The sequence below is a fragment of the Triturus cristatus genome, chromosome 4_2 (genome assembly GCF_964204655.1).
Source record: "Triturus cristatus chromosome 4_2, aTriCri1.1, whole genome shotgun sequence".
Classification (NCBI taxonomy): domain Eukaryota; kingdom Metazoa; phylum Chordata; class Amphibia; order Caudata; family Salamandridae; genus Triturus; species Triturus cristatus.
Window position 1 is genome coordinate 666,524,398 of NC_140586.1, and position 24,011 is coordinate 666,548,408.

Below are 24,011 nucleotides of genomic sequence, written 5' to 3' on the forward strand. Positions count from 1 at the left end.
GTAATAGTTACTTTCCTAGTGGACTCTGTAGTTAATTAATGAAGAAATAATGTTCATTGTGAGCCCTACTGAGTGCAGTGTAGGCGTGTGATAAAAAGATGAAATAAGTATAGAATACACTGACGAAGTGTTGTATTTTCTGAGTACAATCTTGTTGTTAGAAATTAGCATTTAAAATTGGTATTGCGAGCTGTACTGACTGCAGTGTAGACTGCTATTCCATGTTAGTTTGCATTTGAAGATTAATTTGGTCATTGTAGTAAAGCTATAACTGATATAAAACAAAAAGTGGATACTAAAAGGATAATATGTTGGGTGTAGGACTGTGATAGTTACTTGCCTACTGGAGTCCGTTGTTGCATATGGAAATACCCCTCACTGATTAAAGGGAGTGTGCTGCTGTGGTCGCTGCCACGGACTTGGGGTGACTGTTCAGGACTCAGGACACAGTTACACATGTGGGATCGGCTTGTGTTAAAGAGGTTTAGTGGGACTACATGTTGCCGGCGTTGCATATGAAAATATGCCTCACTGATTGAAGGGAGTGTGGTGGTGTGGTCGCTGCCACGGACTTGGGGTGACTGCCATTCAGGACTCAGGACACAGTTACACATGTGGGATCGTTCGGCTTGTGTTGAACAGAGTTATTGGCACCACGTGTCGCCGCCGTTGCATATGGAAATATGCCTAAATAATCAGAGGGAGTATGCTGCTGTGGTCGCTGCCATTCAGGACTCAGGACACAGTTCCACATGTGGGATTGTTCGGCTTGTGTTGAACAGAGTTATTGGCACCACGTGTTCATGGTTTCAAAAATTATAGTCTGTATTTTAGAGTGGGTGTATCAAGTGTTATATTCGGGTCTGATGAGGTTCATCAGATTTTGGCGTGGATGATGTCATCAGTGATGTCATCAGTGATGTCATCAGTGATGTCATTGACCATGTCATGAATGATGTAATATGTGACGTCATCAGCAGTGCATTGCGGGGGCGCGAGTTATAGTTAGCTCAACTAACTATAACAGGGGAATTTCTATGGTTTTCTATGAGTGAAATGTCCAACTATCTATAACATCCCTGAAACCTATGTTTTTTTCAGTGAATTTCAAAGTTTTTTTTAAATACTAATTTCTAACTATAACATGCCTGAAACCTATGGTTTTTTCAGTGAATTTCAAAGGTTTTTTAAATGCTAATTTCTAACTATAACGTGCCTGAAACCTATGGATTTTTCAGTGAAGAAAAATAAAAAAATATATATATTATATATTTTTATATATATATATATATATATATATATATTACGCACAAGGTTGCCCCTAAGAAGATGCCTCTCAAGTAGGGGTTACAGAACAAACCATCACAGGCAGCATGCCCTTCAGCAGAAAGCCGGTCTCTCTGTGGCCAAACGCGTTTCGAGCTCCCTTGAGCTCTTGTTCACTGGCAGAAATGAGGCAGGAAGCGGAAATTAAGAACAGCTACTTTATTCAAATAAGGAATCCTGCCCCAGTGGGCGTTAAAGAGAATGGCCTGATGGTCATGGTAGTCCAATAATAACAGCCAAACACAGATCCCAGTGTTCTTTCACCAAGTGGATTCAAGTCCTGCCACAGAATTCATTTAATGTCCGTATACCCAGTTGGGTGAGAGAACTGCACCTCACGCTGAAAGGCACGGTGCGCGCATGGTGAAAAACCTTTAAAAAACAAATATATATTAATAAATACATAACTTAGCATTTATAAAACCGTACAAATTCACTTAAAAAACCATAGGTTTCACACACGTTATAGTTAGGCATTAGCATTTAAAAAACCTTGCAAATTCACTTAAAAAACCATAGGTTTCACACAGGTTATAATTAGGTTCACATTTCACTCGTAAAAAACGAATGAAATTCCCCCGTTATAGTTAGTTCAGATAACTATAACTCGCGCGACCGCCACTCTATCACAAGGATGATGTCATCAGTGATGTCATGAGTGATGCCACTGACCATGTCATGAGTGATGTAATATGTGACGTCATGAGCAGTGGATTGCGGGCGCGCGAGTTATAGTTATCTGAACTAACTATAACGGGGGAATATATATAAATATAGATATATTCACTGAAAAGAACAAAGGTTATAGGGATGTTATAGTTAGGAAATAGAATAAAAAAAAACTTAGAAATTCACAGAAAAAAACAAAGTTTACAGAGACGTTATATTTAGGCTCAGATTTCACTTCTACAAAACAAGTGAAATTCAGCAATTCTAGTTACCTGAGCTAACTATAACTTATGCCCTGCAATTCACTGCTTACGACCTCACATATTACATTACTCATGACATGGTCAGTGACATCACTCATGACATCTCAAATGACCTCCAGCTTTTAATTATATTGTAGGTCCCGGGGAGGAGGTTGTCCCTGGGGTGTCTGCGCATCCCCCATTACTTTTAAATTAGCCCCAGGGAGATCGTGGTCCCCGAGCTTTGAACCCACCCCAGGAGTGGGGTCCTTACGGCCCCCCTTCAAATTCAAAATAAAGCCCTGGGGAGGTGGTGGTCCCCGGTGCTCAAAAGAGCCTCAGTAGGGGGCCTCATACACCCTGTTCTTCTTTTATTCCCACATGCCCCCGGGACCGGGCCCATCCGTAAGCTAAACAGTAGCAAAGTGCAGGAGCCCACGCTTCTTTTTTAAAATTTTTATGGTGGGAGCCATGGAACTAGTGCGACTCCCGCCACAAAATCCCCCCCCAAAAATGCTTTTTGAAAAAAATCCCAAGATGACTGTGAACACTTCCTGGTTTAGGTGTTGGCAGCCGATAAGATTTCAACACAGGGACTGTCGGATCCTTGGAGTATCCACACATTTACACCAAATAAAAAATAGCACTCTTTCTGGACCAAGAGCTACCTTTCTGCCAAGTTTGGTGTAATTCCGTCCAGCAGTTCAAGCTGTAATCATGTTAAAAATTCCGAATGTAAATTAACATTGGAACTACACTTTTTGTGACTCCTCCAACCCCCTTTTTCTATGGCCCGCTTAACGGATCCACCCAAAACTTTACATGCACAACAGGAATCACGGGCGGGTCCTATTGCCTTAAAGGATGGGTGTGGGAGAGGGGACTTCTGGATGAGGTTGGGCAGAGGGTCGAGAGAGTGCATGGTCAGGGGAAGGCGGAGGGAGCATGGGGTGTGTGAGTGGAGAAGGGGAGAATAACAAGCCATTTTGTTAGAAGGAATAAGCAAGACAGCAATATATCGATACATAAACAAAAAATTGAAGACAAGCAGTGGTTAATATACTTAAGGAGGTTTAATTTGTCTGGAGGGCTCATCTTAATTTTACCGCAATGTTGATGCACTTATTGTAGTGAAAAGGGGGTCATGCGATGATTTTTCAAAGACTACATATATGCTCTATTAATATATGTGTACTTAATGATAGGAATAAGAGACATGGCTCTTGAGCTGAGGTCAATGCAACCTGATCTAGTATACATACAGGAAACTCATATTCTGTGGGGGAAGCAGGGAATAATAATAGAATTAGGGTTCACACTTTTAGCCTGTACACAACAAACCACAACAAACGGGGTAGCTATCTTAACAAAGCATGCTATATATACACTGCGGGACAGACTCTGGTTGATAAGTATGGTTGTTGGGTGGATGTGGAAGGTTGCACTGGCCCAGCCTAGTTCATATTATGTTCAGTGTATGGTTCGAAAATGGATGAAGCTGATATCTTGGATTTACTTAATGTAGAACTGGCTTCATGGCCAACGCCCTTAGAGCTATGGGGTGATTTTAATATTCATTTAGAGGTGTCACAAAAACAAACGAAGGGGGGCAATTTCTCATGAGGAACCTACGTTTTTTAGAACTTTATGGTGTCTTACTTATGATCATGGACTTATAGATGTATGGAATAAATATATGTATCCAGATTCTGGTTTTACCTTTTATTCTTTCCAATGTAATAAGTTGATCAGATTAGATAATTTTTTTTATATCTCTAACACATGCGTCTGAGGCTAAAATAAAGATATTTCCTAGAGTATGCTCTGACCACAATCCACAGATGCTCGAGATCCCACTGTCCAGCTTTATCAGGCACGTCATCTTTTTAGTTTTGATACAAAGTTGTTATTAGAACCAACATTTGTTAGTCACATTAGAGGTTGCTTGGAACAGTTTTTGCAAACTAACAAGAATACTGCCACTGTTGAGAAAGTATGGGACGCCTTAAAAGCAGGAATGAGAGGGGAGGCCTTAAGCTTTGGTTTACATTTATAGAAACAGAGAAAGAAGGAGCTTTGGGTGCTGGATGAGGAACTTAGTAAAGTTGAGGGGAAAATAGTACAGAGACTGCAAAGTAACCTGGATACAAGTGAGATACAGAAGGCGGTAGCTGCCTGGAAGTCGCAATGAGATATCATTCACATAAGAAGGAATCCTATGAGTATGGCGAGGCTACTGGTAAACTTTTAGCAAGCTGAATCAGGCAAAAAGAGGCTGAAAGGGGTACAAGTGCCATTAAGGATCCTATGGGGAGAGTAGTTGAGACGCCATTTGTGATTTTAAAAGTGTTTAAGGACTTCTATAAAGACCTATATACAGAGGATTTAGTAGCTCGGAGTAGGGGCTAGGAGGGGCTATTACAAGATCTGGACAGAAGCAAATAAAGCGAAGAAGATCAAGCTGTTCTTGACACCCCCATTACTTCTGAGGAATTATCGGAAGCTATAAGCTTGTTATCTACAGGTAAGGCTGACGGCCCAGATAAACTTCCTTTCAAAGTTTTCTTTTTTTTCCCCAGAACTGGGTAATGATATGCTGTTAGTATTTCAAAAAGCTCAGCAAGGTCAGATCCCTCTTTCTTGTAAATCAGCTAACAGTCATTTTCAAGAAAAAGGATAAGCCATCTTTGCTGCCAAGATCGTACAGCGCTATATCCCTGTTGAATTGCGATGGAAAAGTCTATGCAAACATTTTAGCGAACAGACTGGCTAGGGTGATCAACCTTTTAGTCTCACATAAGCCACATGGTTTTATTCCCGGAAAAGGCACGGTCAATCATATTAGGAGGGTTATTACCCTATTTAATCTCGCAAATATACAACAAGCATCTCTTGGATTGATTTTATTGGCTGCTGAAAAGGCGTTTGACCGTGTCTCTTGGGATTTTCTTTGGGCAGTGATGCGATAGAAAGGATTTGGGATACGTTTTATCGCAGCAGTAAGGGCTCTTTATAGGACTCCCACGGCAAAAGTCTGTGCTATGGGTCTGGAATCAGACTCATTATGTATTTTTAGGAGACCTAGACAGGGTTGCCCCTATTCTCCCTTATTATTTGCTCTATACATAGATCCGTTTTTATCAATGCTTGAACGAAATACAGTTATCAAACCTATTTATGAAAATCCGGTAGAATACAGGGTATTTGTGTATGCAGATGATGTTGTTGTAGTCACTGCAGACCTGGCAACCTCAGTACAGGAAATTGAGAAGGTGTCTAAACAGTTTGGACTATCTTCAGGCTATAAATTAAATGTGGCTAAAACCCAGATTGTTTGCACCGAGCAGCCTTTCTTCAACGATCCAAGGATTGTTGAAGAGGCGGTGTACTTAGGTATTAAAGTTAAAGCCTGTTTAGATCAATTGGTTGTGGCAAACTGGGGGTCGCTGTTGGGTAAGACCAAAAATCTGCTTGATAGAGTTGTATGTCTGCATCTCTCACTAGTCGGAAGGTGTAATGTTCGGAAAATGAGCATTTTGCCCAAAGCTTTCGGTCCGTACCTTTGGAACTTACTAAGATCCAGATGCAAAAATTAGAGTTGTTCTTTTATTTAAAGCCATAAAAAAACCAAGAAGAGCAATTACATTTATGACCCTTCCTAGAATACGGGGCGGATGGGCAATACTGAATTTCACATTTTACTATTGGACCTGCCTCTTACAATATATGAGAATTTTTATAACAGGGGAAGACATTATAGATGCTGCAGAGGCCCAATCTAGTTATCAAATGCTGATGGGAGTGGAAGTAAAAGGCTGTCTGCTGAAGAATATAGAGCCAAGCTATTATAAAAAAAAAACAGGATGAAGGTGTTAATAAGTGCACACAAGGTTTGGCATCAGGTTAGAAGATAGAAGACGACTTCAGCTTGGCAGGATAAGCTTTTACACATCTACTTCTGCTTCAAAATAATTACCTTTTATTTTTCAGGATAGAGCTATGGATCTGAGTTAAATCCATCTTTCTTTTGTTGACTATGGGACCCTTGCTCGCTGTTCCACTGGATTCAAGCTATCCTGGCTGATGAGGGGTGATACCCTGAAACCGGTCCCAGGATGCTCATTTACGGTCCAGAGTTGACCTGGCCTGGCAGTTTGGGCTAGACTGTTCCCATGCCGGACAGGGTCAAGGTTGATTTGCATATGGCTAGGTTCAAACTGGGGTAGCATAGTGAGCAATAGAAGGGTGGATTAAAACCAGATTTCTTGACTGGATGTGAGTGGTTGAAAAGTTTCAGCACTAAGTCTATCATCTTGTTGTGCTTGTTATTTTTGGGATGTTTCAGCCCCCCCCCCCCGCTCACCCCTACTTCTAGTGCCATTGCACAGAGTTGAAGACTTATATTTCCTTTGTTACCTGTACTTCCTATACCACGCCCAACTTTTCTTAGGCCACACCCCCTCAACTAGACATTGTTTTGTGTTTAATAATGTTCATCCTACTCAACGCAGTAACCTTGATAGCTACGAGGATGACTAATTATGAAACCTCGAACATTGCTTTACTAAATTCTTGCACAAAATGAACCAAAAATGTACATGAAGAACAATGATTCATATTGTGATGTGTAAAGGGCTTACTTTTATTAATGAGCAATGATGATTCATAGATTCTAATAATTTGGATAGAGAATGGTTTATAAAGATTGCACAGTTTAGGACTCAGCATGAAATATACGCAGTCAATAAGAATTGACACGTACTAATGGGGTGTGAGCAAAGACTATTGTTTGTGCTGTGTATTACTTTGGCTTCATGTTTTAGTGTATCATCATGTCTCCATATACTTTCCTCTTCAGGTGGAGTTTGCCTTTCCGTTCCATAAAGAACATCACTATGGCCTTCTTAGAGGCCACATTGGCGAGCACGCTCTTTCAAAAAATACTTGAATCTGGATCCTGCTGAATGAGAACGTGAAGTTCAAAGGTGGGCATATGAAAGGAACAAAACAAGATTTTTTAAAAAGCGACTGAAAGGTGAAAAGTGCAGCTAGCAAATGTACTTGGATCAGAGGAAAAATCAGCAAACTATACAAATGTATATGGCTGTTCTTCACTCAAACTCCTACAAGCAGTCCAAGATTGTCTAGTCAGATAACTAGAGTTCCTTGGTTGGATAATCGAAGAAAAAAACCAAAGAAGATGGATATTTACCATGGCTTCCTTGCACGGGTTGTTCTCGTGTTTGTCATGCATCTACGACTCACCGCCACAGCTCATCTTGTTCTAGTGAATGAAGGCATCAGTGTCGGAAGAGGGCAGATGGTGTACTTAACAGAAAATGAACTGAAATTCAGTAATCCTGCAGAGAGAGACTCCTGCAAAGTGGAAGTGGTTTTGAACGAACCAACAACACAGCGAGTCGGGAGGCTCACACCTCAGGTAGGCATTCCCTGATGGGAACGATACATAGTTTTATTTGAAGTTGCAGTACAAGCATTCATCAAGTAATGTGTTTGCACACTGTTATTTATTTTTTACCAGGGATGGGGAAATATACATTCGAATGTGGTGATTAAATTGCATGTAGATAATTTTGTGAGATGTTCGCTTTTCCTTCCAGCAGAAAATTTATTTTCTAAGCAAATAAGTACCTATGCCAAGCTTTCCAGTGCTATTGAATTATAAGTTCTGTAGTATTTCCGGTGCAAGCCTGGAGTGTTAAGAGGGGCCAATGGTAGGAATCCTCATTATCTATATGATAACAAGTGATCTTAACAAGCGCTGATGAAGCCAATGGATTGATCTACGTGTCAGCATGCATAGTCACCATACAGGCATGTGCATACAGAGCAAAATACCTACAGGCACTCTTACAGAGGACAACAGGTTTACGTATCCATGCACATAGGCCAGCAGCCTTGCAAGTGTCCATGTACACAGACTGCAGACATACATATTCTCATGCAAACACAGACCAATAAACATTTGAAGACCCTTGCACAAGGCCATCATATATACGGGCAGCCATGCACAAAGATCAACACATGTTCAAGAGCGCATGCACCAAGAAAAACCGACATGCATATCAGTAGGTCAACAGACAGATAACCATGCACACAGATCAGTATACATATAAGCTCATGCACATGTAGGTGCTCATTTACACAGAGCATACTCAGTAGATTTATATACTTATACAACACACACAAACCCAAATATGCACACAAGAGAATCACACAGATACATACATAAAGGGGCAGAGAGGGCGATGAATGGAATGCTTACGTTAATGTGAACCACTTTTGTTTTGAGTGTCTGGCCTTTGCAGTCTGTGATCAATCAAACTGCTTTTCATTTCCACTTTGAATGCACACATAAGCAACTCCAGACCACATTCGTCCGTGACAGGGAAGGGCATGGGCAGATGCATTTATTTATTTATTTATGTATTTATTATTTTTTAAAACCTTTATTTACGTCAACATGGTACACAGCTATTCAGCCGACATCCCGGAGGTTCGGCAGCACGATAGGAACAATACGTAGGAAGGTCCATGTCCGTACATCAGGAGTAACAAAGGTTTAGTTTTAATGTAAACCAAAAAAATAAAAACACGAGCAAGGCAAAGGATATAATAAGCATGCGCTAGTTCTCAGCTGGGGCGAGGTCCCACTCCCATCAGCGGAGCGGTACTCCACGCCAAAGAAGCGAGGGGAAAGCAGGGGTACACACTCCAGGTTATGAACAGTTTACGTATATAGTTGGAAGTAAAGCTAGGGGGAAAGTTGCACATCGGGCATCTCAGCAACCGGGGGCACACAAATATCTCCCCTATAATGGTTCCATTGCCCCCATATCTTATGCCACTTCTTAGGGCGCCCCCGGGCACTGTACACCGTTTTCTCCCGGAACATGCCCCAGTCCATATTTTCCATCCATGCTACCAAGGTGGGAGGTCTCTGGGATCCCCACAGCTGCGCAATATCTCGCTTCGCCACCATATTCCCCAGAATCACCCATTGGGTCTGAGCGGCATCGTAGTCGGTGGGGCCCCAGACATTCAACAGGCATCGTCTTGCCTCCGGGAAGAGTGCGATACCTGTGACCTCTTCCATCACGTCATGAATTTGTTTCCAGAACTCTACGATCTCCCCACACTCCCAAATAATGTGTAGGAAGGTGCCCAACATCCCACAGCCTCTCTTGCATAAGCCATCGTCAGAAAAACCCATATGGATCAGGCGGGGCCCCGTGACGTAAACCCTGTGAAGTATCTTAAGCTGCACCAGCCGCAGTCTAGCCGGGATCGCAACCTCCTTCGGAGAGGAGACGGCATATTGCCAGTCCTCATCGTCCAGTTCGAGACCATCCCTAGTCCATTGTTCTCGCACATCAAGGAGGAGGTCGGTCCGGACATTGACAAGCTTCTTGTAAATCAAGGAGATTGTACTCTCCGGCATATGACCATCCAGAATCCGATCCTCCAAAGGAGAAAACTCAGGCACGGCCTCCCCCTCGGCACGAACGGAGAGCAGAGCATGACGCACCGGGGCATATCGAAAGTATTCGGTACCCCCTAATTCGTACTCCGTCTGCAGCATCTCAAACGATTTCACCTTACCCTTAGTCAGCAGGTCCCCAACTCTAGATATCCCAATTAGGTCCCACTTCTCAAACCCTTTCGTGTGCCATAATTTCCCTAGTATATCGGATTCAAAAAGCGGAGTAGCCCGGGTAAGTCTGTCCTTCCAGCCCAACGAGTTTGTAACCGCCTTCCACACATGCACTGCCGTCTTGGTCGGTCCCGTGAGGGACCCGTCCAATGATTTGGAATACAGCGCCCTAAGGTAATTGCCCCCGCGCAACAGCCACCGATCCATAGCAAACCCAGGGTTCAACGCCGGACCGTAAACCCCATGGTTAATCGCTCCCAATTGGGTAGCCCAATAATATCTTCTGATGTCAGGGAGTGCAATCCCCCCGTCATACCATGGAAGGGTCAACTTTGCTATAGCTATACGTGGTCGACCGTCCCATAACAGCGAACGCTGGAGGCTCTCCACCTCATGAAAATAACAGGCAGGAACTAATTCTAGGGTGTTCTGTAAGGCGTAGAGAAACCGGGGAAGAGACATCATTTTAAACAATGCGGCGCGGCCTAGGAGGGAGAGCGGTAGCCGCCTCCAACCCGCGACATCCCGTCTCAAGCGTGTCAGCGGAGGGAGGAGGTTCTTCTCGTATCGGACAGAGGGGTCTGTGGAAATATATATCCCCAAGTACAGAAAGCCCCGCTGGGCGATCTGGATGGAGCAATCCCGCGGGACGGCAGGGGTGTCCCCACTGAGAACATATAGGTGCGACTTTCCCCAATTAATGGCGAGACCCGAGTTACTACCAAAAGACTTCAAAACGTCGCAGACCACTATGAGGGATTTCCGAGGCGAGGTCAAGTATAACAAAATGACGTCTGCATACAATGAAATGCGGTCCTCGTGGTCTGGCGACCATCGGATCCCTCTTATGTCTGGCTGCCATCTAATCCATGCCGCCAGCGGCTCAAGGGCGAGAGCGAACAGTAGTGGCGACAAAGGACAACCCTGCCGAGTGCCCCCCCGAGCCCGAACGGAGATGACGCCCTACCGTTCACCGCGATTTTAGCCAAAGGTTCCTCATAAAGTAGCCTAATCCAGCCTATAAAACCGGGTCCGAAGCCGAATTTTGTGAGCGCTGCCCACAGATACAGCCATTCCACAGTATCGAAAGCCATCGTGGCGTCGAGTGACACCAAAATGGCCGACTCCCGCAGCGTCTCAACCCTCGCGAGCGCGCCATGAAGTCGCCTGAGGTTCAACGCAGTGTTGCGTAGTGGGATAAAACCGGATTGGTCCGGGTGGATCAAGTCCCCGATGACCCTGATCAGACGGTTAGCCAGCAGTTTGGCGAGGATTTTGGGCTCAGCGTTGAGTAGGGAGATCGGCCTATACGATCCGCATCTTTATGTATAACCACTATTGTCGCCAGACGTTGGTCGAATGGAAGACACCCCTGCTCCCGCGCCTCCACAAACATATCTCGCAAATACGGAGCAATCTTATCCGGTCTGAGTTTATACAACTCGACCGGCAAGCCATTCGGGCCCGAGGCCTTGCCCGGGCGTAGCGAGCGAATAGCAACTGCAACCTCGTCAGCTGTGATGTCACCATCAAGGTCCTCCCTGTCGACGTCGGATAGACAAGGCAGGGCAATGTCTCGCAGCAGATCATGCGAGTCTTCCTCCGGCTTGTCCGACACAGACGTATAGACCCTGCGGAAGTGGTCCGCGAAACACTGGACTATCCCATCGGGTTCTGTGACAATATCCCCGCCATCCGTCAGTATTTCTGGCACAACTCTATTCACCCGTTCTTTCCTGTCTAACCACGCTATTAATTTCCCAGCCTTGTCGCCCACATCATACAATCGCCCTTGTTGGTCCCTGCTAAGAACCTTAGCCGCGTTTGTCACCAGTGCTTTATATTCAGATTGTTTTAATCTCAACTTATGCAGTGTTTCCGCTGTGACCTCTTCTTCCAGGACAGACTCTAATGCCACTATCTCAGCCTCGATCTGCGCCACCTCCGCATTTCTCCGACGTTTGACATCCGCTATCAAGGAGAGGGCCTCCCCTCTCAGTACTGTTTTAAACGCTTCCCACAAAGACACCGCGGAGGTAACCGAGCCAAGGTTCTCCGAGAAGTAAAGATCAACCGCTTTCAACAACGCACCACGAGTCTTAGGGTCACGGAAATACCAGGGGTAAATAGGGGCAACCCTACCTGCTGCACCACGGCCAAAATCCATACTAATCCACACCGGCGAGTGATCGGAGATGCCCCTGGCCATGTGCCGAGCCTCGGACACCAAGGAAGCGTGGGCAGCCAAGGTGAGAACATAATCTATTCTAGAGAGACTGCCGTGCGCCCCAGAGTGAAAAGTGTACTGCCGCTGAGCGGGGTGCAGCAGCCTCCAGCAGTCAACCAAACCCAGTGTATCAGTAAAGTCTGGGAGCCATCTCTGCGCCCCCCCGGGGCCCCTTGGCGGATGTCTGTCTAGTAATCCGGAACCAACTGCATTAAAGTCACCACCCATTACCAACACTCCCTCGGGGAGATCCAACATGGCCCTCCCCAAGTCAGCAAATGTGATGGCCTGCAGGCCCGGGGGGGACGTAAACAGAAACCAAAACCAGTGTCCTGCCCTCCCATCTCCCCGCAGCCGCCGCAAAGCGCCCCCTCTCATCAACAGTAGTAGAGTCAATCTCCAACGGCAGCGAGGTCCTAACAAGTATTCCAGCCCCCCGAGATCCCGAGGAAGACCCAGAGTGGGCGATAAATTTATACCCCTTTCTATTCAGGGCATGACACGTGTTGCCTATCAGGTGCGTCTCCTGCAGCAAAACTATGTCAGGAGAGCACCTCTTCAGAAATTGCAGAACAATCCCCCGCTTAATACGATCCCCCAAGCCGTTAACATTCCAACTAAGTATATTCAAACCCCTACCCCATCACAAAATGGCAAGAGACCCCCGCCCATCCCCGAGAGCAGCACACAAGACTTGCATTGCGATACCTTGCAAAAGGAAAAACAACAACAAACACTCCAACAAATCCAAACCACCCCCCACCCTGCACCCCTGCATAAGCCTAAAAGCCCCCCAACTTGCAGTGTGCCTGTCGCCCTAGCAAAAGCTAATCTACAAGAAGAAACCCCGTAGGAGGAAAGAGATCCCATTGTGCCCTCGCCACCCCCGGACAATAGCTAGCAATAAAAACAAATCAGTGAACCACTGTCCCGAGCTTGGCCAGAATGGTCGATCACCAGAGTCCTCACTCTTTTGCGACATGGCCTCCTTCCGCTCCGACAACATGATCCCCGCTGGTCCGCCGCTGAGGCAATGTGTCCAGCCATTCCCCAACCTCGTCTGGCAAGTCAAAGAAAAAGGTTCGTTCTTCGTACTCAACGCGCAACTTGGCTGGGAAGAACATGGCATACTTCAGACCCCTCTCACGTAGCCTCCTCTTAACCCCCAGGAAACTCTGCCGTTGCTTCTGCACCGCCTGGGTAAAGTCAGGATAAAAACTCACTGCAGTGTTCTGGAAAGTGACCGGTCCGGACCCCCGTGACGCCTGCAGAATGACATCGCGATCCCTGAAGTTGAAGATCCTGGCGATGATCGGTCTCGGGGGGGCTCCCACCTTGGGCCTTCCGCCCGGGACTCGGTCGGCCCGCTCGACCGCAAAGAACTTGCTGAGGCCCTTAGGTGCCAGATGGTTAAGCACCAAGTCCTCGACAAACAAGTCCGCCGATTGCTCCTCCGATTTCTCCGGAACGCCAACAATGCGCACGTTATTGCGCCTCGCCCGGCTTTCAAAATCCTCCATCTTGCGGGCAATGAGGTCGTTGGTAGTCCTCAGCGTGCGGACCTCTATTTGCAGATCAGAGACGTCCCCCGTGAGGCTAGCGGTTTTTTGGTCCAATGATTTTACTCTCTCATTAGTTTTCCCCAGGTCAGCGCGGAGCAAGTTAACGTCGACTGAGATGGTGTCCACTTTGTGTGCCAGGGTCTCAAACTGTTGCCTAATAGAGGACTTCATCTCCTCAATGGCGCCCATAATGTCTTGCAGTGTCAATTCCGGTGCGGGGACCGAGCCGTCTCCCGATGATTCCTGTGGCTTCCCCGGTCCGCTTGGCGATCCCTTTTGCTGGGCATAGCGATCCATATTGTTGGTTTGGGTGTAGCCCCCCCGCCTGGTATTCTTGGGCTTCTGTTTGTCGGCCTCCGGTTTGGTCGACATCCTTAACCCCGGAACAGTCAGTGTCAAAAACAGGCCGCTCAGCCACGCAATTGGCACGAGGTCCGCTGGATGTGGGACTCCGATGCAATCCCATGCATGTGCAGGCTGAGCTACAGGCAACTGTTGTCCAAGACACTCGCGGGCCGAGGCACGTAACTGTGAGAGAAAGCGAAAGTGAAAGTGGAAGCAGCCCCCCTCCGATGATCCGCACCGCACACGGCCGCTGTTGTTCAATTAGTGTCCGGGCCCATGCCAACGCGAGACCCGGGCACCTCCAGGGGGATAGGCCGCAAACTTCAGCCTGTCACAACTTCGGTCTCCGGTGTATGATTTCAGTCCGGACAACGACGCTCCCCTCAGCAGTAGTTCATGTCCAAGATTCCGGATATGTGACACAGGATTTTTCCAGGATAATTGCCGGAGGGAACGAGGGTCACGGGAGTTCTGTGCTCACGCGGCCATCTTAGTCCCGCGCTAGGCTCCTCCTCGCAGATGCATTTATTGATGCATAAATGCTGGAAGGGACAGGTAGGTTTCCTGTAGAATTTGGCCCTCATTATGAGTGGCCTCTTAATTCTTTAGGGGCCAGTAAAATTACTTACTGGGCCGACTGGAATAATGAGATCCAGGGAGATTCTACAGTGGAAAGTGTGAAAATCTAAGGAAAAATAAAATTACTCAAGGAACCTGATCTGGGATTACCAATTGCCCCAGCAATTCCTTATTTCTAAGGGGATCCTTAGACTTCTCTTTTAATGGCCCCAATTTCACAGCTCCCTCCCCCTGAGTTGTTGATAACCATGTTATCATTAACTCTGAGGGTTGGGAACATTCAAGCCGTTTTCTTTCTAGGAGTTTCGTAGTGAGGGCCTTAATCTTCAGCAGCAACTTTGTGGAACAGATTGTGTTTTCAATGCCAATCAATTCTTCTTTGCTTCCTAAATTAATGAACAATATCTCCATTCCTGTTCATTATTTTTCACATTTGGAATGGTCATCTGTAGACATTAGTGCACCCCAATTAAGGGCATCATTACGATGGCACCGTACCGGAGTGCGGGACCGTCCGCCAGGGGTGCGGTGGTCCCGTACCTGCAATAAGGATGCCACCGCGGCATCCCCCATTCCAATCATTGTGGCGGGCGGAGCTCACAGCACCGCCCGCCACAATGCTGGGAATGCACGTTGTGCATTGACATGCACAAGGTGACAGGCACCGTGTGGTGCCTGCCACCTTGTCCACGCCAATGTCCACGCCAATGCAGGGGGGTACCATAGGTATGCCCCATGTGTACCTCCCACCCCTCCCAAAAAACTGGCCCCCTACAACGAAGACCACATGCCACTCCACGGCAGCAACGCCGCCATGGAAGGGCTGCTTTCCGCTGTCATCATAATATAGATGGCGGTGTCTTGCAGACACCGCCACCATGTTATGCATGTTTTCTGCCCAGTCGACCAGTAGAAAAGCGCCGGACGGTCTTTCCGTCCGCCGTGGACCCCCCAGCCATCCTAATATGGCGGGGGGTCTTTGAGGTGTGGATGGCTACCGCTGGCCCGGCGGGGGCGATCCGCCCGCCATCCTAATGGGCCCCCAAGTCTCTATGTGTACATCCAAAAATTGATTTCTCTAAAATGAACTATGTAAAGTACAGTAACAGTTTGGTAGGAGCACTGTTTGCAGGTTGTGCCAGCATGGCCGGATTTGGAGGAGTATGGTCCCTAGCATGGCCCATGAAAGTAAATCCTCAGCTCCCCCTCGCCATGCCACTGACCAATCCCGGGGAGTAATTTATTATTATTATTTTTAACTGATATCGAGAGTACAATACATGTGATTTATGCCATAAAGAATAAACTGCACATGCTCACACTAATGCAGATATATTCAGGCCTGTGATGGTTGCTGCTTTGCATCCTTTCCTCATTTCTCAGGCCTGACCAATATTGCTGGCTCCACCTCGGTCTTACCACAAGGTAAAGGAAAAGCAAAAATGGAAAATGAAAGGAGCATTTCTGGATGTGACAAGGCGAGAGGCCTGGTGTTAGACCTGTCAGACTGGGGGTGGTCTTCCCCCAACTTTTTGCCTTCATCCTCTACTTTCTCTGACCTTGTTTTGCTGGTACTAGGAATCTGAGCACTTTACCAATGCTAATCAGTGCTAATTTTTGTGTGCTCTCTCCTTTAAGCATGATAATATTGGTGTATCCCTGATTGGCATATTTAATTTACTTATATGTCCCTAGTAAAGTGCCCAGGGCCTGTAAATTAAATGATACTAGTGGACCTGAAGCACTGATTGTGCCATCCACTTAAGTCGCTATCCTATCATGTCTCAGGACTGCCATTGGAGAACCAGTGTGTTTCGTTTAAACTGCCATTTTGACCTGGCAAAATAAACCTTTTGTCAGGCCAAAACCTTCCTTTTTAATACACCTAAATACCTTTAGGGTAGTCCCTAGACAGCCCAGAGGGCAGGGTGCATTGTCTTTAAAAAGCACAACATGTGCTGTTAAGAGTTTTTCACTACCAGGACATGTAAAACTTAGGTTTGTTTTCGACCCACCGCAAGGCCTATATCTCCCATAGGATAACATTGGGATTACCTCATCACATTTTATAAGTTTAATTTCCAAATGGGACAATATAATTGGTTCACGATTGGTATCTCTGGAATCCTAATTTAAAATCCTAACTTATGGTGAAGTTGTATTTGAAATTACAAATCTGAAAATGTAACTTTGCATTTCTTGCTTTAGCCATTTGGATCCTGCAGCATGACTCTGGTCACATGATTGGTTGTACTTGGCAGTTGGGATTCATGTTTTCCTCCTAGTCAGCTTAGGTGAGACTGAATGGGCCATCACTGATGGGATGAGAGGTAGGAGCTGGCCCCAGCCTCACTTAGACCTGAATAGGCTGTGTCCTGTCGCCACACAAAGGGTTGCACACCCCTTTTGGTAATCTGGAGCCAGGGATGGCAGGGCATCTGTGCACTTCAACTAGATATAAAAGAAGGACCTCAGACAACACCACTTCAGTACACTTTTGGACCTGTGGATACTATGCCAGGAAGGACTGCTGTGCTACTGAAGGACTTTGCTGGACTTATGCTCTGCTGTCCTGCCGCCGTCTTGCCTGGGTAAGGACGGGACCTGCAACTCTTTTTAACCCAGAGTTACTTCAATGGCTAGTTGGCTGGCCTCCTGTTCTGAAGCCTCGGGGACGTAACAGGCTTCCAACCTCTCCCTGCACCTGGACTCTGCCATCTGTGAGTCTACCCTGCCAACGGGTGCCACCCCAGTCCTGGATCCTTGGAAGTGGGCCTAAGGGGCTTGCCAGTGGTACCAGTTAATGTTCTGTCTTTAGTGACGCATCTCCAAGCAGAACCAACGCATCTCCTTGGCTGAGGAGCGCATCGCCACGTAGAACTAACACAAAGCTGCTGCTGCGTGGATTGGACCCATCACAAAAGGCTTACATAGCCGCAGCAACCCTCATCTTAGGACTGATGCATCGCCTTCTGAACGTCCACTACACAATGCTTTCCCCAGCATGGATCCCCGCATCTTTTGTCAACAGCAGCCTCGACGACAACTCTGAAAACCCTCATTGCAGCTTCACTGCTCATCAGAATCGATGCATTGCCTCGGCTTTGAATCACATCCTCTACCTCGGACTTCACATTGTAAGCCCTGTTAATGAGATCTTTAATGTCAATGCAACAGGACCTCACACAGCAGCCTTGGCGCATCTTGGAATGGATGCATCACGTTGACTGTGCAACACATCTTCGACGCTGATACAAGCAATGCTCCGCAACCAGGATTTAGGGTACTCTGTTCAGCGGGCCTAACTGAGCGCCTGTAGCTGGCCCATGCTCTATCATTGTCAGCTTAGCTTGTCCGTTCCGATGTGACCAGATATCTCCGATAGCACTTTGCGCATTTTGTTGCTATTTGTCACTATAAACTTTAAAATTCAATATCTCCATTTCTACTAATTGGAATTTTTTAGGTCATTTTGTTTGTGGTTTATTTATTAAATTCAGATCTATTTTTCTAACCTGGTATGGGATCTTTTTTGAGGTGTTTTTCACTGTTTTAGTGTTTGAAGTGTTGTGCAAATACTTTACACATTGTCTCTAAGTTAAGCCTGATTGCTCTGTGCCAAGCTACCAGAGGGAGAGCACAGATTAATTTGGGGTTTGCTCATGCGTAGGATTTTGGTTTCTGTTTGACCACCTCAGTCAACCAGCAACCCAATTTCTAACATTGGTGATTAGCGGTGAGATAAGGACTTGTGTTTGTGCAGCGCCATATATTGATTTGGTGTACATTTTCATCCCATATCTAAGACCAATTCAAGTTTAAATTCTCCCTGATTGGCCTTTTTGTTTTTCCAAATTGTCTACTTCACTGTTGTGTCTAAACTGCACCTGCAAGAATGGAGTTTGAACTGGCCAACATGGATGTCTACACAGTGGCCCAGCTCAAGGAGTTCGACAAGGAGAGGGGGCTTCTGTTCTGTCAAGAGCACCACTAGGAAGGAAGAATTGCAAAAGGCACTGAGGGGCTAAGCAGAATCTCTCCTCAAACTGATTGAAGCCACAGGAGAGGGTGATGAGATGGAAGGGCTTGAGGAGGACCCTTCTGAGGAACCATTTCAAATGGCGCCTCCTGCCAGGGCAGGGAGAAGTGTCCCCTCTCACAACTTGTCTCCAGAGGAACTGACAGAGAGGAGGGAGGAGATAGATTTCAAACTGGAAATGTTCACTTTAAAGATGGATTCGGAGTAGAAGAAGCTAGACTTGGATGCAAAGAAGGCGGAGTCAAAAAGAGTCCTAGAGAAGAAGAAAATCTTGCTGCCTCATGAACTGAGTCTAAAGGAGCTGGACATCAAAGCCAGGCAGGCAGAGTTCAACAGTGATGGTGGCAGCACACTCACAGTGTCTGAAGGGGACAAAAGAGTTCGCATTCCCAAAGACTTGGAGCCCAGTTATGTGGTGGGAGATGATACTGACAAATGCTTTTCAGCCTATGAGGTATCCCTGAGGGTTCACAAGATCCCAGATGAGCACTTGGAGGGGGGGGTTGTGAAAACACATACCTACACACTCCCATAAAGGCCATTCTAATTGCCAAGTTTGAACTGACACATGAAAAGTAGCACCTTGGGTTCAGGGACAGCCAGAAGCTTCCAAACCAGTCCTTGGTAGATTTTGTGGATTTCTCTAGCAAGGTAGTGAATGGTTGGGTGCGGGCCAGTAAAGTGAATGACTGCAATGGGCTGTACAATCTGTTTATGAGAAAGCACATGCTCAGTATCTGTTTTCTAGAGCAGCGCCAGCACCTTGTTGACAGCAAGCTGACTGACCCTAGGAAGATTGCTGAGGAGGGGGACCTCAGAGCTTGCGCCATAGGATCCAAAAGAATATCTGGCAGGAACTACCACAAGGGTGGTCAGAGGTTCCACCAGAGAAAGGAGGAGAACAAAATAAAAATAAGGAGTTCTCTAAAGGTCCCCAAAATAATTCCCTTGGGAGTAGAGGTAGGCAGTCCCAGTCTGACCCTAAGAAGAAGGGGTTCTTTGACAACCAGACAAGGAGGCTGTACCCCAATGCACAGTGCTACAAGAATGGGCACTCCAAGGGCAACTCCAAATGTCTCAAAAGGGCACAGCCCCCCATCGGGGGGCACACAGCTGGGTTGGTGAGTGTAGCGATTGGGAGGAGGTGGTCCCAGATAGCTTGAGGAGCCTAATTTCCCCTGTGGGATAACAAGATGGTGGCAAAGCCCATATGCCGGCCACTACTTCTAAATAGAGGCAGCGGGTCACCATCAATGGAGGCTTCGAGAGACACAGGAGCCAGTATGACTACTGTAAAGTGTTAGCTGGTGTCCTCAGAGCAGGTCCTCCCTAGCACATTCTACCACGTCATAGTCACTGACAATCAGTAAGAGCCATATACCAATGGCTCTTGTTCCCTTTGAGAGGGGGGAAGTTGCAGGTTCTTTAACAATAACTGTGAGCTCTGTCATGCCTGTAGATTTGCTGTTTGACACTAACCTGGAGCACACTGTCTGGACGGCGGTAGAGCTCAGGTCATACTTGGAGATGTTGGAATTGCCTGAATGGTCTGTATGGCCACATGGTCCATGGCTACCCAGGAGTCAATGGCGTCTGGTGCCTATAACAATGGCCCAGACAACTGCCATGGAAGAGAGGGGCAAGGTGCATGGGAAACCAGCCCCTGAGGTTCCCACAGTCAAGGTTGACGAGGCACCTAAAGAGGGTTCCCCAGAGCCAAACCAGGGTGGGCATTGCGGCCCTGCATGACCTGCCTGAGTGTGATGGTTGGCAAGTTGAGGGTGGGCCCACCAGGCAGGAATTCTGCAAGGTGCTGAAAGAGTGCCCCACTCTAGAGGGTTTGAGGTAGCAAGCTGAGGCCCAAGCAGCAGGTGACACCTCTGGAGAACACCCGATTCTTTGGCAGAATGCCTTCCTATATAGTGAGCCAAAGGTTTCTGGATCTGATACAGCCCGCATGCTGGTAAACCCACAGTGTAACAGACCTTTCCCCTGGGTCTGGCTCATGACATACCCCTGGCAGGACATCTGGGGCAAGACGAGGCCTTTGCCAGAACTTGCTGCTCACTTCTATTGGCCTCGGATGAAAACAGCCTCAGATGCTTTCTGTAGGTCCTGTTCCACCTGCCATGCCAGTGAGAAGTCATGGAAAAAGTTCAAGGCTCCCCTCACCCCATTAGCTACCATTGGCACTTTGAGAGGGTAGACATGGACATTTTTGGACCCTTGAACCCCAGGACAGATTTAGGCAACAGGTTTGTCCTGGTCTTGGTGGACCATGCCACTCGCTACCCAGAGGCCATCCCTCTGAGGTGGGTGACTACATCTGTGATGGCCAGGGCCCTGATAGGGAATTTTACCTGTGTTGGTTCCCCAAAGAGGATATGTCTGATAGAAGCACCAAATTCATGTCAGCGTACCTGATGAGTGTGGAGTAACTTACAAGTTCTCCACGCCCTATTAATCAATCAATCAGAGGTTTATAAAGCACGCTACTCACCCGTGAGGGTCTCAAGGTGCTGGGGAGGGGGTGGGGTAGGCATCTCCAGCTCGGTCGAAGAGCAAGTCTTGAGGTCCTTCCTGAAGATGTGCAGGTAAGGGGTGCATCTGATGCTGACCGGGAGCTCGTTCCAGGTTTTGGTTGCGATGTAGGAGAATGCCCTTCCTCCTGCTCTGCTTCTGTGGATGTGGGGTGTCTCCGCTAGGGCGAGGTCGGTGGATCAGAGTTCTTTTGGGTGCGTGGAAACGGACTCTATTGTTGAGTTATTTGGGTCCGATGTTGTGGAGGGATTTGTAGGCGTGGGTGAGAAGCTTGTAGGTTATTCTATTCTTGACCGTGAGCCAGTGTAGGTTTCAAAGGTGTTGCATCATGCGTTCATGCCATGGGGCCCCGAGGACGAGTCTGGCCACCGCATTCTGGATGGCTTGGAGCTTGTGTAGAAGGGTCCTGTTGATGCCAGCGTATAGGGCCTTTCCGTAGTCCAGTCTGCTGGTTATGAGTGCGTGGTCGACGGTTTTTCTGTGTTCGGGCGGGGATCCATTTGAAGGTCTTTCGGAGGATGCGTAGACAGTTGAAGCTTGTGGAGGCGACGTCGTTGATCTGGTGTGTCATGGTGAGGGAGGAGTCAAGGATGATGCCGAGGTTCAGAGCGTGGTCTGTTGGGGTGGAGGGGCTCCCACGGGTCACCATGTGTCGTCCCAGGCGGAGGTCGAGTGTCCCAGGATGAGGACCTCAGTTTTCTCAGTGTTGAGCTTCAGGCAGCTGTCCTTCATCCAGGCAGCAACATCCCTCAATCCTTCCTGGAAGCTGAGCCTGGTGTCCTCGGGATTCTTCGTGAGGTAGAGGATGAGTTGGGTGTCATCGGCGTAAGATACTATGTTGAGCCCATGCTGTCTGATGATGGCGGCGAGGGGGGCCATGTAGATGTTGAAGAGCGTGGGGCTGAGCGATTATCCCTGTGGTACACCGCAGTTGATCACACTGGGGTCGGAGATGAAAGGGGGAGTCTGATCCTCTGGGTTCTGCCGGACAGAAAGGATCGAATCTAGTTGAGGGTGGTTCATTATATCCTGGCGTCTGGCTGTGAGGGTGTGGTGTGAGATGGTATCGAAGGCCGCGGAGAGGTCTAGTAGAATGAGGGCTGTGGTGTGTCCCTGGTCGAGTAGCTTGCGGATGTCGTCAGTGGCAGTGAGGAGGGCGGTTTCGGTGCTGTGGTTGCTGTGGAATCCAGACTGGGAGGCGTCTAGGATGGAGTGCTCTTTGATAAATGCGGTCAGCTGGGCATTTACGACTCTTTTGGCTATTTTGGCGGCGAACGGGAGCAGAGAGATGGGCCAGTAGTTCTTCAGGTCCGTAGGGTCGGCCGTGGGCTTCTTAAGAAGGGGCTTGACTTCTGTCTGCTTCCAGTCGTCAGGGAAGGTGCCGGATTGGGGGGAGGCATTAATAGTCTGTACTAGTTCGGGGTGATGGCGGTGGCAGCCTTCTGGTAGATGTGAGGTGGGCAGGGGTCCATGGGGGCTCCAAACCAGGTTTTCATCATGGTCGTGGTGATGAGTTCCACCGTGGCGTGGGTCCAGGTGGTGATGGTCGGCTGGTGGTCAGCGGGGGGGGAACGGGTGGTGAACGGCGTCTGGTCACTGAAGTGGTCATAGAGGGTCTTGATCTTCTGATGGAAGTAGGTGCTGAGCTTGTTGCAGAGTTCCTGGGATGGTGTGACATCCGTGGCCTCGCTGGTGGGTTTGGTGAATTGCTGTATGACGTTGAAGAGTTCTTTGGCATTCGTTGCGTTGGTGTCGAGTTTGTTCTTGATGAAGGTCCGTTTGGTGTTTCTTATGAGCTATCACCCCCAAACCAATGGTCTTGTGGAGAGATGCAAGAAGACCTTAAAAGGCGTGATAATGGGCCTACCTGAGCCCATTAGGCGTAAGTTGGACGCCTTCCATGCCTTCTCTTTGCCTACAGAGAAGTGTCACAGGAGGGAGTGAGTGGGCTTTAGCCTCTTTGAACTTCTCTATGGTCGATGTGCCAGGGGTTCTCATAGCCTTGTAAAAGAGGGTTGAGAACAAGCGCCTACAAAACTCCCACAGGATGTGGTCAGCTACATGCTGGCCCTCTGTTACCAGATTCACTTTTTCTGGAAAAAACACAACAAGCAATATTGAGGCCAGTCAAGTAGTTGTGAAAGTCTGGTGCGACCAGAAGGCCACTCTGGTAGAAATTCAGCTTGTTCATTAGGTGTAGGTTATGGAGCCTGTGCTACCCAGAGTTCTCCCGGATCACTGGACAGGCTTATATGAGGGGAAGGAGCGGAAGTACACCTACCAGGTGGATATCAAGACCCCTAGAAACCCCTTAAGGTTTTTCCACATGAACCACCTCAAACTTCACTTTGAGGGGCCTGAAGTGAACATGCTACTGTGCTGCTGAGGGGATGCTGCTCCACTGGACTGCACTCTGCTGGACTCCTGCTTTGCTGTGCTGATCTGCTGCCGTCTTGCCTGGGTGAGGAGGACTAGACCTGCATTTCTTGAACCCAGAGTAACTCCAAGGGCTAGTTGGCTGGCCTCCTGACCTGTAGCTTCAGGGACATAAGCTTCTAAGCCCCCTGCTACAGTACTCTGCCATCAGTGAGTTTACCCTGCCAAGTGGTGCCATCGCAGTCCTGGACCCTTGTAAGTGGGCCTGAAGTGCTTGTCGGCAGAAGCGACAAATCATCTCTGCTGAGCGATGCATCTCTGAGTTGAACAGATTCACCTCCTCTGTTGAGCGACGCATACCTGAGCAGAACTAGCACATCACTGTTGCTGTATTGATTGAACCCATTGCAAAAAACTTGCATTGACACAT

General features: G+C 47.6%; 1 protein-coding gene across 1 annotated transcript in view; it reads left to right on the forward strand.

Annotated features, from left to right (window-relative positions):
- LOC146834868 (FRAS1-related extracellular matrix protein 1-like) overlaps positions 1 to 24,011 on the forward strand; it is a 991,143-nt gene that overhangs the window by 67,172 nt on the left and 899,960 nt on the right. The window contains exon 2 of the mRNA XM_085602468.1: positions 7,096 to 7,677. Within this exon, the coding sequence (XP_085458594.1) occupies positions 7,438 to 7,677 (240 nt within the window). The 5' untranslated portion in view covers positions 7,096 to 7,437. The remainder of the gene's footprint in view (positions 1 to 7,095; positions 7,678 to 24,011) is intronic.